Source organism: Folsomia candida, unplaced genomic scaffold (genome assembly GCF_002217175.1).
Source record: "Folsomia candida strain VU population unplaced genomic scaffold, ASM221717v1 Fcan01_Sc003, whole genome shotgun sequence".
Classification (NCBI taxonomy): domain Eukaryota; kingdom Metazoa; phylum Arthropoda; class Collembola; order Entomobryomorpha; family Isotomidae; genus Folsomia; species Folsomia candida.
In genome coordinates, this window is record NW_019091195.1 from 14,626,643 (window position 1) to 14,646,033 (window position 19,391).

The following is a 19,391-nucleotide window of genomic DNA, read 5'->3' on the forward strand; positions in this document are numbered from 1 at the left end:
GTGTTTCTCACGGGTCGGGTTCTTGCAAATCCGAGACCCGAACCCGATACTACTGATCCGAAACTTGAGGGCAACCCGAACCCGAAGAACCCGAAACCCGTTTGCAAGGATCCGAACCCGAACTGGCGGATCAAATCCGAAACCCGAACCCGAAAAACCGAATATATTTTAACTTTAAGGGGTGACTGGCTTTTTAGCCTAAAGGTTTCAAACAAACAATACTTCTGTAAATATGACCGAGGAATTATAATTAAGCACATTTCTGCATAAGTACATAACGCATTTTAAAATGTGAATCTTAATTCCTCGACCATAATAATGCAATCTCAAAAAATCGACCATGGATAATGGCTTTCCGTGACATTCAGAAATTTTTAAATCAGTTGAAAACTGAAAATGATTTTCAGTTTCAAGTTTCCAATATTAAAGTAAGCTCAAGCTAACTATTTAGCAAATTTTTGATAAAAAAATATATTTTATTTCAATATTCAAACCATAACACTAATTGAAGACACTTGTGAAAAGAAGTTACGACAATTAAAAATTTGAATTATTTAATGAATTACTGCAGCATAACCGTCGTAGCAAGTGTGGTTAACACTTTATTTTCTTTTTTAATGTTTTCGTATTCGTTGTGGCAAAAAGTTCTTGTTGGTTCGGGTTTCGGGTTCTTAGTCGGAACCCGAACCCGAACCCGAACCCGAAAGTTTCGGGTTCTGAAATTTCGTATCCGAAGCAGGACCCAAACCCGATCCGAACCCGAAACCCGAAGTAAGAACCCGAACCCGTGAGAAACACTCGATCAAAAAACATTTAGACCAATGAGTGGTACCCTGGACACGATTATCACCTCGAAAGTATCCCTTGTTAGCTAACTTTTAATTTCAAGTTCTTTGATGAGAAGCCACTAATTGTAAGTATTACCGTGCCGGATTTCATGTTTTTAACGCAATTTCTAAAAATAGATATGGATCACCTCTCTCCCAAATTTCACTTCGATATGACGATTTTGAAAAATCAGTATGGGTCACCCCATAGGGTCCATCGAGATTAAAATTGTTCCAACCTAAATTCAGTTTTTTCTGTTACAATCCACTAGCAACCTTTGTTCCAAATTTCAACTACGTACTACAAATTTTAGAAATCCGTCGGGTCACCCTATCGGGTCTCCCAGGTTTAAAATTTCTGAAACTCCATTCCAATTTAAACGCTTTGAGGTCAGTCGCAATCTTCATACTAAAATTACTGAAAATTATTACTATAGATATTTTTCAAGCTACAAATATTTTACTTGCACTTAAATAATTTAACCTGCTCTAAAGGTTCTTGGTAGTTAAGGGCAACGCATTTGGATAGTAATGACCCCCACCGGCCAACTACTTGGCCGATCATGCCCATCTCCGAACTCATCCTTACTTTTGACCCGAAGATGAAGTGTGCAAAATTTCAAGTCGATAGCTTTTGTTTAAAGAGAGTTATCGTGCGCACAGACGGACGCACAGACGGACGGACAGACAGACATCTTGGTAAATCTATAAGGCCATCTTAAAAGGCCTAAAACTATGACACAAGTAGATAAAACTATATACTTAACCTAAAAAATATCTAATGGACTCAATACTGTGTTCGCTTGCACGATTGCTTGACATTTAGTATCTTGGTAACGTTAGTCTCCCTTAACGGTTGCGACAAATGGTTGAGTTACAAATAAAATAATTATTTTTAAAAATAGTTGTTTCTTCCCGATGGTCGAAAAAAACAACTCTTTGACCATTAATAACTTTTGAATGGACAGACATAGAGATTTAATTCTTAAAGATGAAATCATCGTAATTTTTAGCTTGATTTTTTAAGCTGAAAATCTCGAGGGTACTATTTCAAATAGTAAACTTGAAATCTCCAGTAGGCAGCCTTTATGAGCCCGAGTCAGACTGCGGTTGTCGTTTAAACCCACCATTTAACTGGTGGGAGTGGCATATTTTTGAAAGATCTGTATGGATTAAGCCCTATGGTCTCACCCGTAGGGCTTAATCTCAAAATTTCAACTTCCTGCGACAAATTTGGGACTTTTCTATGACATTTAATATTTTTTTCTGTCAACCCTAACCACTTAAAACACCCCCACCGACAAAACCGATCATGTCTGTCTTCGAACTTATCCTTACTTTTGACCCGAAGATGAACTTCGCAAAATTTCAGGTCGCTAGCTTGTGTTTAAAGAGCTCACTATTTTTTTTCGAAACCGACATATTAATATAATATTAATAATATTACCAACCTCCGTGGTGTATATAGCTAAATGTTTATTAGATATTTTCTATTATTTGGCATTTTAACTTCATATTCTTTCATGACTAGCTATTAAGTATCACCGTGCCAGATTTCGTAGTTTTAAAGCAATTTCTAAACGTCGGTGTGGGTCACCCCATAGGGTCGCTCCAGCTAAAAAATTTTCCAATTTCATTTCTTATTCTTCCAATAAGACCCATAAGCAACCTCTCTGCCAAATTTCAACTCGATATATCGATTTTGAAAAACCGGAATGTGAAAAATGTGTCACCCCATAGGGTCTCTCAAGATAAAAATTTTTCCAACTTGAAATCATTTTTATCTATTAGAAGTCATTAGCTACCTCTGTACCAAATTTCAGCTTTCTACGACAATTTCAAAATTTTATCCCAACTACTAACATGACCCCACCGGTCCACCACTTGACCGATTTCGCCCATCTTCGAACCCGCTTCCTAACTTTGTCCAATATGTACACGGTAAAAATTTCAAGTCAATCGGTTCAGCCATTTTTACTAACGCGTTTACGGACGGACACATGACGGTTCCATAAGCCCAGATTCGGGCTAATAAAAATGAAAATTTATTTTGTAACTCGGCCATTTGTCGTAACCTTATAGACTGATAAAGTGTCAAATAATCTTGGTTCGCTTGATATCATAAGTTTTGTGCTCAAAATAAAATAATTCGCAAATAATATGCGTGGGTCGATCCGTGTCTACTTTGACTATATAGAAAGAAAGAACTTAAAATGCTATCCACAAACATACCGCTGAGGTGCAACAAGGGTAGGCCTCAAGTAAAACCATATTTTCAGTACCCGATCGGGAAGAGTCCCGGCGACTTCGACCCCCTTCCACCAAAGGAAGTTTCATTCCTGCCAAGTCCGTTTTACATTTTTACTACATTTTTTAAAAATATTCAACGTGATATAAAATGCAAATACGTACGTATAGAAAACTCTTTGGCCTATTGGATCCTACTTGAAATTCTGCCTGTGGTAATGGGCGTCATAATTTTCTCCTTCTTTCTAATCTCCTCCAGTTTCATTTTGTATGGCGTCGTTCGTGGTTTCTACACCGATCGCATGCTGCCAAGAAAAAGTTTGATACTTTTTAAACGAGCTTTCAGTATATATACCAACTTCAGTATAATATTTAATCCACAGGAAAGATATTGAAGAAATTGGGAAAGTTACCAGAGGTAAATATATTTTTTATTGTATGTGAAATTGTCACTTGATGATTACATTTACTCTTCGTGTACATTTCAAATTCTGAACCCAAAGTACACATCAACGAAAAAATTAAATAATTTACTAAATATTTTTTGTAGGAAAGGCGGAGAAAGCATTTCCGTCGAAGTAAAAGAAAACACGCAAGCAACCACGATAAGGGTCAAACTGGGTTAAAAACTCAGGCTCCTTCCGACCGAGCTAACGTAGGATTTTTAACCGCTGACAACCTTTCCAGCAAAGGGGACGTGTCAGGAGGAGAGTCAGATGAACTGGTCCGACAAGTGATATCCTTCTCCACCCCTCCACTCACCATTGGCAAAAATCCACAGCTCCCAACTGTTCCAAAACCATTAGAAATTCCTGGCCGTCCTTTTCCTGTGCTTCCAGACGCCCCGCTGAGGTCAAGACACGCAGCAACGTCACCGATACCAAAGGAAAAAAGAGCAAAGCCACCGCCAATTGATCACGTACGTAATGTACGAGTTATGAGTCGCGTTAATAAGCACTGCATCGAGAATTTAAACCGGCTAACTTTACAAATTTTGTCAGATAACAACCGCAGCTGAAGCTTCTCAAAGCCTCACAAACCCTCAAAACGACCCACTTCCTACTTTCACCCTCATTACGCCTTCAAACAAGAGGGGAAACTTAGTGGTCAACGAACCAGGCGATCTCGAAAGCGGCAATGAACAAGGAGGGATCCAGTCTGGCGCAAAGGACAAGAACAAGACACATCCGCACACGCATTTGCAAGGTCATGGTGAAGGAAAGCTCGTGGGTTTGGGTGATAAGACGGGCGTCAACAAGGTGGACGGTCGGCAGTTCCAAGCAAAACATGGAGGAGGAGGAGTGACTTTGAGTGCGAATGCCGAGCCAGGAGGAGGAAACGAGCTGCACCATCAAAGGAGAAAGTCTAAAGTGAGGGGACGAGCAGAACCCCAAGTAAGAAAAACAAGCCAGTAAAGAAGAAGCAGGTCACTTGCATGCATAATTTATTGATTGCCTTAGTCTGGCCCAACCATCCAATATTGATTATGTGCCTAGATGTTTATACTGTAAATAAAGTTTTTTTAAGTAATATAGTTTAAACGTTAATATTTTTTGTACTGTTATCGCATAAAGGCATAAATGACCTTCGTCCCCGCATTGCAATGACGCTCGTGTATTATAATGAACAGAATGTATTAATTTTGTTGCTACGGGTCCAAATAAAAAGAACGCAGGGCTTAGATGCATATCTGAACAACGGTAATAATTCACATATCACATGTATCTTCAAAGACGTATATTTTCTAGAATTGTTCCGCATTCGTATTTCTCATCATTCGTAGCATGTCTGTGGGGACAGCTAAGCCACGGCGTCAGTCATTTAGGATCTATCCAAATGAGGTAACTCATTACTGTGTGTAGTAATTCGATGGTGGAATACCACTGACAAATTTATGCTATATTAATAAAATTAATGCAGGCGAAATCTTCAAGAGGATCATTTGCTCAATACATCGAAGAATCCGGAGCCAACTTTTTACTCATCACTGCAATTGCTGATCTCTTCAACTTGGCACATAAGCCGGAAAATCCGATCGAATGGCTTCGTCTCTATTTTCGACAACTTGCTTCAAAGAGGACAAATGAGATTCTTGATGCTCAAGCCTTATTGAAGAAAGAAATCTTGAGACAAGAGTCCATGGCTCGTGATCCTCAAAAATCAAAATGTTCATCAAAAAATGTATACTAATAATTTATTTTTTTTTAAATCAGTTAATTCGCTTGAGAGTGGATCAACGTCACCTGGAAGGCAAACTGGAGGAGTTGAAATACGAGGCGAATCACATCAATGTAATTTCTCCGAAACCATGTTATGACGAAGATTTCCGACGATACAGAGATTTGCCAGATGACCCTCGTTGGAGGATCCGACCTGACCCTGACGTCGTCGTCACAAAAGCGGACATATTGATGCAAGCCCTTGAAGCTGAACGTAGGAAATCTCGAGTTTCTCGAGTCACCATTCACAACATGCTGTCCGCCGGAATGATGCTCTTTCAAGAACCTTCCGCTCCGAACTATCTCATCGGCCTCTCCTCCGAAGAGTCCGACCGAGACAGCTACAAAGATTACCCCAAGTTGTACTTTGGAATTGAAGAGCCTGCTACCTCAGCAGCACCACAACCAGTTCCCGAATAATCGTAATAATTTTAAATCATTCATTAGTAATTGGCAGAATAAGACGGATTCAGCTGGCTGTGGAATATGCCACTGTTGTAATTATGTCTCCATTAAAAAACATGCAGCTTCATAATTACTGAAGTCTAGTAATAAATTATATATAAAATGTTGTTCAAAAATTGTGTCATAATATACCTATGTACATTCTGTAGGCTGAAATACGAGTTAGTACAACAATTAAATTTTGCTTACTAAAGATTAGAAAAAATTAGATTCAACAAAAAATGAATAAAATAAATGATAAGTGAAAATAACAGTTAAAATTTAATTAAAAAGTAACAATAATTGTTAAAATTATTAATTAATTAATTTTATATTAATTAATTAATAAAATTAATTTTAATTATTAAAAGTCATCGACATGGAACCCTGGAGTTCTGCAAACCAAAAACAAAGCATCAAAAAAGGTTTTACTTACAACCGCATTAGTTTAACCGTACATATTATTACTCTTTGTGAATTAGGTTTCATCATACAAAAACGAAAGTGAAATTGCTTTCTCCAGACACGTGTACAAAGAAAGGGTCCCCGAGGACCACGTTAATTTCCTCCAAAAATGGAATTTGTCGGTGAAGATGACGTGACGGCTGACCAGGAAGAGGAGTCGTTGAGTGTGTTGAAGTCAGGCCGGACTCCGAAACGATCTGTCGAAAAAGGGAAGAGTACTGCAGCACTGAAACGTGAAAAGAAAGGGAAACGGGAGTCCAAGAACAGTGAAAACACACCCGCATCACCCGTTTTAGCTCTACGCTCCTCAAGCACAGAAGAGCCGATTGATCCTCTTCTTGTGAAATTGTCCCCAACAGACCAGTCGCAAACTGATTCCACTCTGAGTCCCTTTCCTTCCAAGCATGGTCACTCCAAGAAAGACAAGAGGAGAAAGTCGAGCAGGGTTGTGATGGACGAGGATGAGGAGGACGCCCCACTTCCGATGGACCCACTCGAACTGGAGCTGGAACCAATCCCTTCGTCATTCTGGAAAGAAGACTTCAGTCTCACCAAAGGCCATGAGAAAATGTTTGACTTTGATGATGCTGAAGAGTTTGGCTATGAGGATGTGCTGTTGGACAATGAACAAAGTTCTGGGATTTACTTGAGTTCCAGAGGAGAAAAGCGGCAACGCCGAGTTTGGTCACAAATCGTTCTGGACGATATTTTCAAGCCGGACAGGGGGCGATCCATTATGGAAGACTCGAGATTTGACGTAACTGTTGTCCCTTCTACAAATCCATCCATGGCAGTGACGTCTGCTGGAGGGGTGGAAAATTCATCAGATGCGAAGACAATTGGTTCGCCAAGCATGGTTACTGCCGTCATATCGGAAGGAACGATTTTTACAAGAATAACACCTTCGAAGGTTGGAGAGAACAAAAAATCAAAGGGAAAAAAAACATAGATACGATCAATCTGGCAAATTACCTGATTTGATTAGGTATGCATGTCAATCATTTTCCACGTCACGTCAATGGGCACACTAATTTTATGAGTATGAAGAATAAATAACCGATATATAACCAATAAGTATGTCCAGAATTAATCCTTGGCGTGCATAATTAACTGACACTTGAAGAATCTAGGAAGAAATTTGCTTGTTTTTCTTGTATATTTTCACAGGAAGTTTAAGTATAAGCTCACTATTTTTTTGCTATCATCAGATCAGGATCATAAGTTTTGAACCGTCGATACAGCTAAATTTATTGATGCAATGAACACATCTGTTTGACATTTTTGTAATTGTCTGATTCACAATAGAAAAATTACAAGTCGAATATTTACTATAAACGCTAAAAAGAATAGCAAGGTAGCAGTTTGTATGCGTGTAACATTTGCTACATTTATTGACACATCGTTTATTGTTGGTTGCATTCATCACCAATACCCAGAGGGCAAGTGGTCAAAAACATCCATATATTTCTTAGCATAATTTATGACTGGCATAGTGAGCACATTTTGTGGATGTGTTAATTAGTAGTAATTTGTATATTAATTAGCTGAATTTGCGAATAATATGCAATTTGCAAAAAGAAGAATTTGTTCATCTTGGCCTAGTCACTTGGCCAACTCGTTACACTATGCACACGTTGATAAAGGGAATTTAATGTAGTGCGTTTGTGGTGTAATTTTTTAAATCGGCCCAAGTGATGGGATACATTATGCCATGCTTGCAGCCTTCTTCATGAGGAGTTGTGCAGTGGCAATCAGTTAAACCAAGTGCATAATGTTTAGAAGAGTATGGCACCAACTGAAGTATGTATAGTGCTCAAAGTAATTCGGGTCAGGATGAGTACAGGCCACTTATTTGTTTCTAATTTGGGATAAGAAAAGAATGCGTCTTTTCTTTCCTTGTTGCTGAGCCAAGTCGATGTGATAATTATGTGCGGATAAAAGAGAAGAAAGGCTCCTCGTTTAATTCGTGGATTGCGTCATCTCCTTTTTCTTCTACTTGTGATTAATTTATGAATTTGTATTACTCATAATTTGTCATTCGATTTCCGACCAAAATAATTAAAACCTACAGTGCAGACTCCATATAGCCCGAGTCAGGAACAGAGTCCCTGACTCCGTGAGTCCTAGCTGTTTCTAAATTTTTCTCCGAATTGACCGACATAATATTACCACTTTGAACTTCCACAGCTATATTTGCTATCAAGAAGTGGTTTTTAGCCTTCGTACCAAATTTCAGATGGAAAAAATTAAACTTAAAAAATGGTATGGGTTACCCTCCAGGGTCACTCTGGTTAAAATTCGCTCACTTTTAACTTCATATCCTTTCATGACAAGCCATTAGGTATGACCTTGCCGGATTTAATGTTTTTAAAGTAATTTCTAAAAATCGGTATGGGTCACCCCATAGGGTCGCTCCTGATAAGAATTTTACCAATTCCACGTCATATTCTTCTATTAAGACCCATTAGCAACCTCTCTACCAAATTTCAGCTTTTTATGACGATTTTGAAAAATCAGTATGGGTCATCCCATAGGGTCCCTCAAGATGAAAATTTTTCAAACTTAAAGTCATTTTTATCTATTAGGAGCCATTAGCAACCTCTGTACCCAATTTTAGCCTTCTACGACAATTTTGAAATTTGGTGCATAATACCCCACCCACTCCGATGACCCCCACCGGTCAACCACTTGACCGATTTCGCCCATCTTCGAACTCGTTTCCTAACTTTGTCCAATATGCATATGGTAAAAATTTGAAGTCAATCGGTTCAGCCGTTTTGGCTCTATCGTGCCGGACAGACGGACGGACGGACGGACGGACGGACGGACATGACGGTTCCATAAGCCCTGACTCGGGCTAAAAATTGGTAGGAGAGCTTCGTTATTGAATGTATGCGATTTTATGCCTTCGTCAAATACCGTGACGAAGTATGAAATGCTTTTATAGCTAATGCGACACTCGAGTTGCAATATATTTATGTAAGTACATGCACATATGTGCGCAGTGTAACATGCAGTTTATGTTTTTATTTTTTAACAACATATACTTATTTTTATGACACTTGCCCAAAAATATGTCAATAATTCATAAACTTGATTACACCAGTTTTATTCATATTACACGTTCAGCAGAATCGAATTTTTGTAGCGATTGTTTAAAATATTTAGGTGCAATTTCAAACCCTAAAAGTTGTTAAACTTTGTGGCTAATCAAAACGACGCATGCATAATATGTAAGTACGTATGGTGGTTAGTTACCTATTTTATATGAGTGCATAGGAAGATTTGTTTATTACAATTTTCTTAGGTTATTTTTTCAATAGATTTTGAAGCATTTGATTCCATCATCCGCACAGTATAAAGGATTTGTCTATGTAAGTTTTTGTTTTAAAGAAATATCACTGGACCGAGGTATTTAATTATGGCAAACAGTGTCGTTGTGGTTTAAAATTAACGCAATCTCATGAATGCATGTGATGTACATAAATAAAATACTTAAATAAAAGTATGTAAGTTGACTAATTCTTCCTTCTCATTTTCTCCACTTCATATTTATCAATCATATAGTTTCGACTACGTATAGAGTTTAAATTGCACAAGATTCGAAAAAAGTCATATGAATGATAATATACAAAACTTTTTATCAATTATATTTTATCATTATTACTCTACGATAGCAATCCCGTTTTTTAACCATTCTGGTTCACTCGAATTGTTTTCTATGATGTGGTAGCCTCTTCATTTGCAATGATTTGCATTGCCTCCTTCATATAAAAATCTGTCTGTGCATGTGCTCTCTAAGGGTCAAATGTCATTTTAATTTAATTTAATTTTAAAGATGCAATCAGTGTGCGACGAAGCAGTTTTTGCTGGCCTAAAGGTAAGGGTCGAACAACAGCTACACACTTGCTGCCTTTGTTTCCTTCACACAATTACTCATCCTCCAATAGTTTTGAAATATTATTATTTCGTTACTTTAATATTTCCACCTGCTGAGCAAAGGGCACTTGTCCCTGTCAGGTTATTAGATTTGATAAACTAATGGATGAAATGGACGCTTTAACACATGCTTCAATGCTACAACTGTGTTTCAGATGTTGTGAAAATCATGAAGAAAAATAACAATTTATGTTTTAAAGATTGTGATTGATAAGAAAAGTGCCAAATGGCAACTGTTATAAAATGCACATAGATTTTCTTGACAGAAGCAGAAGACATTGCACATTTGTGTTGTATATTTGTATGTCTAAATTGTTGTTGTAATTAACATGATGCGTTACATACATATGTCAATATGATTTCAACTAAAAAAAATATATGTATTTATATTTCAAGTTTCAAGACCTTATTTATTAAATGTACGCATCCATTCTGGAGCGAAGCATATTTTATTGCCAACCAACTTTTAAAATGTGTATATGATTTGCTCTTTAAAATTGGCATGTTTCAACTTCGTTGGAATCGTTAAGATTTACAAAAATAAATGAAAATAATTATTATCACTGCCCGAACATGAAAAGACTCTTGTGTTCCGTCAGTGTCTGAGCATTCATTAAAAATATTTTCAGACCACATAGGCAGACTCTAATTTACTATTCTTAATCAAAACAACTTTTTGGAAGTAATTTTCTACTAATTTGCTTTTCTAGTGGTGTCATAATGCCACTGTGTAAAACATTATGTGTGTGATGCAAGCAATGCGAAGAAGTAAGAATGATATATTGACATTTAACATCGATAACTTCTCATAATTTGGCTGTAATAGCAATCCTTTAATTAGTAGTAAATTGTGGTCAACCTGAAAACATGTAAGTTGACGAATTCAATATGTATTTTGGCTTTTTAAGCAAGGCACTATGCATAAACGGTAAATATTGGATCACAACAGGACAAAGCAATATTTTTCTAAATGTCAGTAAATCTACATTCACCGAATGGTTACAACAAGCAAATGTACATACATACAAAGTATCGTAGAATATGTTCAATTTTCTATACGGCTAAACGGTGATTAGCTCCAGGAAGTAATAACTTCTAGCAGAAATATAGTCTATGTTTACATGTTGTATTTTATTATTTTTTATTTATTCACTTCAAGTTGTGATTTTCAGGATGTTACCAAAAGGTTACCAAAATTTAGATTTTATCCGTGCTTATTAGGATTTATGAAACCACTGTTTTTATCCTCCGGAGACTTGCAATTTTTCACACAATTAGTACAGTAAATTCTCGTAGAAACACTAAATTTAGCATGAAAATGCAAGCGTATACATAGATCAGTCATGTCAAGGAATATGAAGTCATATTTGTATTCAAGAATGACCCAACAGTCCATATTGGTTTTATAATGGACGAATGAATACCTTGATCGGGCTATATCAAATCAGATGGATGAATTTTGTACATTTTTTTAGTTAAAAATGCTGTCATCACTGTGACACGATCGAAAATTCTAAAACTTAATCTGCTTGATATTTATGGTTCATTTACTTCATTTATGTGCGATTTTCATCTCAGATATAAATGCGTCCATTGCATATTGCAATCAGAATAAGTTATGAGACATACTTTGAGCTTTGAGCTCATTATGACATTCTGCCGACCGTCGTCCTATGCCCAGCAGGAATCTCTCATTCGATTGTTCCACAGGGGTCTTACGCCGTGCAGCTATTCTAAACGTCAAAGGCGAGAAGATTGCGTTCGAAGTCAGTGGTGTCACCTTGTCAGCAGTTGAGGCCACATTATGACATAACTTATCTCGCAGAAACAATCACCTATTTTTATTCGTTAGGAGTAGTAACGCAGTCTCCATTTATTCGTATGTCCGTACATCATCATGAAAGATTCCACAATGCCCATGATAAACACTAATTAAGCACAAGAGAAAGGTACGTATTTAGTGACGCGAAGTGACAGGATTGAAATGACAAAATTAATATCTTGTTTCATATTTGAGATTGTATCAGCATATCAATATCAAAAGTTGGTCAATTCTTGACATTTGAAAAACATGATTACTGGCAGAAACACGCAAATCTAAACAGCAATAAATTCTGTGATATGTAGATAGATATACGTTTCAATTACAAGCTGTTTAACTGTACGAAGTGAGTTACAGTTTTTTTCAATTAAAAAATGAAGAAAATTGAAAAATAAGAGATAAAAAACGTGTTCAAAAATATTTCGCAACAATTGCAGATAATTTTTTTTGATATTTGATCAAACTGGTAGTTTATTCATGTTCTGTTTCGTTTCTGATTCCGGGGATCAACTTGTTCACTCAATTCTGTACCATGTGCACAATTTAAAAGCATAAATTACAATCTGCCAAGCTTTAATAGTTCATTTGTTAAGCAAGTATTTAAGTAGCAAGGACGATGCTTTTTTTCTTGGGGATCTGTGACCATGCACAGCTTCATAACTTCGCATTACTATTTACCTTGTATAATTTGAGTTCTTTTCGAATATTAAATATTCGAGGCATCTCATTTAATTTTTGGATTTTATGTTTTACATGCTGCCCGTTGCAAGTCATCCCAATGTGTGGTACTCCTCGTATGCAGCATGTTAAGAAGAAACAACTTGATCGAGTCAAGAGCAGGAACCATGACCATCGACCACACAAATGGTTGAGTTGAGACTGACCAAAATTTCACAACAATTTTCCTAAATTTGAGAATTTGACGTCGAGTCACCTTCAAATTCTAAATGCAGAGATATTCCTAAAATCTAAACTATTGCGTAATTTTCGAACTTCATAATAAAACAGCCGAATACAAATACATAACCACCAAGTAATAAAACGATTAGAAAACAGAGAATCCTTAAGACGCTTACAAATAAAATAATAAAAACCTTATTGACATATTTAAGAGCTACAAATCAAACAAGTCTAAATCAATTTGGCTCTTGAAGTAATTGGCACAAAGTAAGAAATGGGCTGAATTAAATAGAGTGCACAGCTAGCGTGTCAATGATGAAGTGCGACGATCTCTGCGGTTGTCATCCTATAAGGAAAATGCAAACGGTGACAGCGTCGATGAGGTAATAATTATAATTCGTGTGACGAAGGGCCAAGTGTCAGGACTCCACTTGCTACGGCTCTCCTAATTACTTGGTTACTCTCATAACGGGTGCTTCCTTAATTAGAAGATGGTCTACCATTGCATCCATCGCCCAAGTCAATTTAGGTTTGCAGAGTAAAGATGACCACTTATTGGAAAGGAACCCGTGGGAAATCGTTGAGATAAAAAGAAAGGTATAATTTTATTATCAATTCCATTGAGCAATTCTGCAATTTGGAAGAAGTTATATTTTATTTAATTATTGGACTTGGTCCTAAAGGTTCGTATTGCAGCAACCTCAATAAACCCATTTCTCGATCATGTATGTAATCCGATTAAACCAAAATTAAAATGAAACCATGTGGACTTCATAGCTTTACTGCTTAGCATTATGGTCATAACTGTGTCCAATTCAATAAGTCGACTATGCACTCGACTGTGGGGATAATCTGGAAGATTCTTAAAATGACGACGATGCATACCGCAACCTGAAAATACAGAATAACTGTGAAACAAAAAAGTAAAAGTCGCGAGTTCACGTGGAGCTGTGCAGGCAGGTTGAATGGGTCGTTGCTAATTTCAATGGAGCCAGTTGGCTTATTTCGAAACTGCAATTCCCAAATACATAATTCTTCTGTGGTAGTAGCGAAGACGAATGTTGTGGTGCATTTCAGAATTTTTTGGCTCAAACAAAAATAACCTAATCCTATTATCTTCTCTGATGCGACAACACCCTCAATAAATCCAATGCCAATGTGATGCTGCACTGCATCCTTTCCTTTGATGATTTATCACGCCATGTTGGTGTTGGTTTATGGCTCAGTGTGACATTATTTTACACTATGTGATATTATATCAATGTAACACAAATTGGTGGGGACCTTCAGACAAGACGCCCAACAGCCAATTAGGTATTATTATTCATTTATGTTTTATTTTGGAAACAATTAATAACCGTCAACGCTTGCCCATGGGCTCCCTCTAATCTGTCTGCATGTTAAATCGAGTTATGCCAAAACAAAGCACATTAAAATATCATATTTCATATAATTTTTACGTATTTAGTCTAAATACACCAATTTCCGCTTGAATATTTCATTCGAAAATAATGGTATTTTACCACAATAGCGATAAACGGATATGTTTATTTAATTATTATGCCACCAACTATTATTATGCATTTACAATCTGAACTGTAAAGGTGCAAATAAGTAAGTAAAGAAAACACGTACGTGTGATATATCCCAAACTTTGACTGTTAAAAAGTAGTAATAACTCACGGAGATGAGTTACCAGTTTTAGAATTGGGTTGATTTTTTACTCATAACAAAATTGGGGAAACAAATATTTGATGTGCAACACAAACTGAGGAGAAGGAAGACGAGATTGACTTCTGCCTCGCATCATCAAGTGGCATCTTTCCGCCTCCACGTCGATGATCAAGTTTTTGATGATGACTGGTTGTACTGCATTGTTTGACTACATCAATTGCATTATGTATGCTTGTAAAAATGGTATTTGTACTTATGAGCAATCTCAAATCAAATTACTTATTCATGACACGACAGTTTGTTCGTAAATCATAGCTCACAAGTCACTTTGATGAAAATGGATTAAAATGTTAATGCTCAAACGTTACGTTTTGGGCATCTTTTTCGTTTTAGTTTGCAGATAATGGAAATAGGAAGATTGATAAATCAATGCTTATATAAATTGTATCTTGAAAATGACTTATTGCAAACTCAAAATATGGACACCTGTAATACACATTTATATGCATTCATCTTGCCGATTCGTCATCTTATTTTTTATAATTTAATGAACTAGTTTACTATTTCACTACAGTTTACTATATTTCACTAATACATAAAGATTGGTGGATGTCGTGAGCTATCATTTAAAATTAAGTAATCTAATCATATCTTATGTTACTATTTCATAACAAGGAACGAACATAAATGCCTGATTTTTCCGATTACTGTTTAATACTGTACTTGGATTTATTTTCTCCTAAATACTATTATTAATTCTTCTTTAGTGCATGTTCTAGTTTATACTTTCATTAATTTCATTAAATTGAAATAAACAAGTAACTTGAATATTTACCTCAAGTAGAAATTAAACTATTGTATAACTGACAAGTAGGTTTGCGAAATTTTGATTTTCCAAATATCTATAGTCGATGATATTAATGATTACAAAAAATCTTGTCATTGTTTTTTTTGCTTTTACGATAAACTTAACAAAAAGATGACATGGACTATTGAAATTATCATTTTTTTAAGTATACATGTATGTAGATCTTAGTTTTGATTTTAGATTTGAACTCTCTAGTTTAATTTGAGAGTACAGATTCCAACTTTTGGCAGACGTGCGTAAGTACACTGCACAAAGTACATAAAGTGTGCAGTTATTTTTCTAATCAAAAGCATTAAAACAAATGAATTAACAAATACGGCCAGGCCACAGAACATAAATTACAAAGGAACAAGTGACCTATGCACATTCTTTTTCCCATTTTGCATACGACAGTTTGCTCGTTTATTCTATTCAAGGAAGGAAGGAAATGAAACGAGAATAGTAATTTTAGCCCCAATCCTGATCTCAAAGACAAGTTGCATTGGTAAATACATAAGTAAGTAGCCGAAAATTATAGGTTTGGTATTCTCAAAAGGTGATTTTTATATCTGCAAAGAAAGTTGTCAAATTCATTAATATTTTACCAAAGCTAGTGGGTTTATTTCCATTTCCTACCATAAAGTAATCCAAAATAGTAAAATTACTTAAAAGATGACATTTGACACCTGATCTTCTTTACACATTTTAAAAACGTAGTAAATTCTCTTCTCAAAAAGTTGAAAGTAATCTAAAACCCTTCACTTATTCTCATTTATGCGTTTGCAATATTCTCATCAAATCATGAATTCCACACACAAACACACACACAATGTTTTCGAGATTTTATCTTCATTTCTAATTCCCTAATTACAAATCGTGCTCAGATAAAGATTTTTGAGTGCGAATGTGAGAATTTAAAAAAGATTGATGCTGTGGCAAAGGTTTCGATGACATTTCCTGCTGCTTCCTCCGGGATTATATCAATATTTTACGCTTACATAAAAAGCTAATATTCCTACTTTTATCAAGAATCTCATTTTCTATGTAGCTCAGCGAGCGTCAAAATCTGTAAAAGTGTTTCATCAAAAGTTAACAAAGGAATAACTTGATTTGACTCGATTGACAAAATTCCTAGAAAATTAAATTATTTTTTTTGTAAAACTACTTCATCCAAGTTTTTATTGTTATCGCAAAGTTTATGTAATTCTAATTTTTCGATTCAAACTACCTGCTTGCTTGTGTTTTGCATTGTCCCTTCTCCGCAATAACGTCAACCTGGATTCCACTAATGACACATAAATAAAAATGTATCAAAAAAATGTTTCGCCACGATTTGATTATTTGGTATCGAGAAGCACGGAGCGAGCTTTCAAACGCAACTTGTTTATTACTATTTGCCACACAAGATTTGTCTTTGTTCCAAAGTTTGGTGTGAAAATCACTTATTTTATTTACTACAACCTGTCGTTACATGAAATCAATACTCAATTTTTAAACAACAGACGGTACAATTTCGTCAAATTACATCTAATATTTGTGCTTGTATTGCTCTTGTGTAACTCTTCTGTAAATATTTGGGACATGATGTGAACAAATTTGCTCATCATCACCTGAAACATTGTTAACTTAGCTAAATCGTCATCATAATGTTGCCGTTTGTTTATACTCGAAGATATCGCAACGTAAAGATGTATGTGTCTAATTGATGTAGTTTGCTTGACGAGTGTCATTGCATTGTAAATGCTGCAAATTACTGGTGAACTTGGCCACAGAACAGGTGCAAAAATGTAAACCCATGCCAAAAATTGCGTCAAAATGCAAATGATAGAGAAGAAGCCAACTCTGCACTGTAACATTGTGTGTGTAAGAAAAATCTGCGTTCGGAATAGAGATGGATCATTACAATATTTTTGAAATTGCGTAGACCTGAATGTGTAATAAATACGATTGGGAAATGATACGCAAGAGGCAGGAACTAAGCCAAGTGACGACGACTGCCACGACGACCACGGGGCATAAAGTGAAGAAGGGACATGTCAAGGTGAAACAAAGGATGTTATTTTAAGTGACATACGAGTTGATCCATTCCTCCAATTTGTGTAACCCACGCTCTTCCCTACAAACTATATATAAGTTCCAACGCATTCTCTACAACAGCAATTTCTCTCAATAATTAATCGTTTGGGAGGAGGCACGCATTCGACATTGGCGTCTTTTCTAAAAGAAGGTTTAGTTTAATTGGATGAGGTTCCTCTAGCCTGCGTTGTAAATGAGGATTTGACTCACAGAGCCCATTTCCATGTAATTTCATTACTCGTGTGCAGATATTTGCATAGTTCGATTCATGTTCGCTTAATTTCAAAAGTCATTATCCAATAATAAACCGTGGCATGTATAATGTACGCCTTGAGTTTATGTTTTAATATTTCAAAGGTTACGAGTAAAATGATATGTTGGATTTATGATTGATGCATGGTTTCAAAGTTAAATGGAAGCTGTAAAGCTCAAGTTCACCACATTAGGTTTGTATTTTTTTGTGAGAAATTTATCTTTTTTGTACAATTAGTTCGGATTTATGTATTGACAACACACTGATAAGACAGATTTATGCATGTAGTAATTTTGAATGTCTTGTTACTTAATACCGGTTTTTTAACGCAATTTACTTCAATTAATAACTGAGATGTATTACAATTATAATCTGGATGTTATGCTTTCATTATGTTTTGAACGTTTTGAATAAGACTGCCGTGCATTGCATTAGACTCTACAGATTTTCGTAGTCTATTCCCTTTACTGGTGATCGCTGTGCACATTTGCACGTGCCTACGTTAATATTGTGTTGCCTCAAGCGCATCTCAACAGAATATCTCTTCAAAGCAGAATCTTTTCTCATGATTTGACTTTTGCGCAAAGATGAGTCTACAAATCTGCATGAATGAAATCAAACTAAATGCTGTAATTCCGTAATTCAGTGATAATTGTATGATTGGTAAATGAGAGGTATGCAAAGAAGTTTTAAATTATTCGAGAGGTTTTGATTTTATGGAGACATCGTCAAGTCATTATGTGTGTTTGTGTAGTGATCATTAAATTATATGATTTTTTGACACAAAGGGGTTATTATTCTGCTGGTTTTGCAATATGTACATAACTTAAACAACACACCATCACGTAAATATAGGTACGAATGTTTGTACACTAAGCAGACATAAATATGCGCAAGAGAGCAACACTTATTACACACCACCTTTCCAATTGTTCAAAATTCCCGATGCAACAATTATTGATAATTAATGCCATAAAAAAATATTAGAAGATTCGATGTCCGAGTTGACAAAATTAATTTTACGTGGTCATCAAATGTCGGCTGTTGCAGAAAACTTGAAAGCGAATTGCGACAAAGGTGTGCTTGCTGTAACTGTACGAGTGCTTTCTTTACCTTATTAGGTGCACAAACAAACTCGGAGAAATCTCAACAGACAGAATAATTGACAGCCATTTTTATGTGAGTCAATCACAAGAAAAATATTTTATAGTTTAATTCACAAGTAGGATACAATAACAAATAAATCAATTTGTCCAATTCGTAGATGACCACTTGAAAAACTCAATCTGCGAATCCTAAACGACGTCCTTCATCGTAGTAATATGCACTATTTAATATTATGCCTATTGCTTCTTGGGAAAAGTTGTCATCGCTCATTTCATAGACGATTTATCAACTGACAGATGTGTGCGATTCCTGGAATTCCAATTACCTATTTACCGATCTCTAATTATACTTTTATAAATTTATTACCGCAAAAATTTTAATGGACCATTTTTATTTTGTTTTACGACTATTTCATAACAGCTAATTTGATAAGTTTATGAAATATTTTGGCATTAAATTTTTACAAAAAGCGACACGTGATGGAACCTGCTATTAATTTTTATGTCATTTATGTTAAAGGCTGTAATAAACATTAGTTTAACGGTGTGTGCGTATATAATAAAGCGGGCAG

At 35.8% G+C, this 19,391-nt stretch overlaps 1 protein-coding gene across 4 annotated transcripts; it reads left to right on the forward strand.

Moving 5' to 3' along the window:
* On the forward strand, positions 1-5,992 carry LOC118434998. 4 transcript variants are annotated; one of them, XM_035849958.1, is made up of 8 exons: positions 1-913; positions 1,100-1,217; positions 1,323-1,660; positions 2,954-3,392; positions 3,458-3,492; positions 3,625-3,993; positions 4,076-4,915; positions 4,995-5,991. In XM_035849958.1, exons 4-7 carry the CDS (start codon positions 3,041-3,043, stop codon positions 4,487-4,489), a joined length of 1,170 nt encoding a protein of 389 aa, XP_035705851.1. In that variant the 5' UTR covers positions 1-913; positions 1,100-1,217; positions 1,323-1,660; positions 2,954-3,040; the 3' UTR covers positions 4,490-4,915; positions 4,995-5,991. The 4 variants fall into 4 exon arrangements, with proteins under 4 accessions (XP_035705851.1, XP_035705852.1, XP_035705849.1 ...); XM_035849959.1 differs by having other exon boundaries at positions 1-1,660; positions 2,954-3,173; positions 3,246-3,392; positions 4,995-5,992; XM_035849956.1 differs by having other exon boundaries at positions 1-1,660.
* The last annotated feature ends 13,399 nt before the right edge of the window (positions 5,993-19,391 follow it).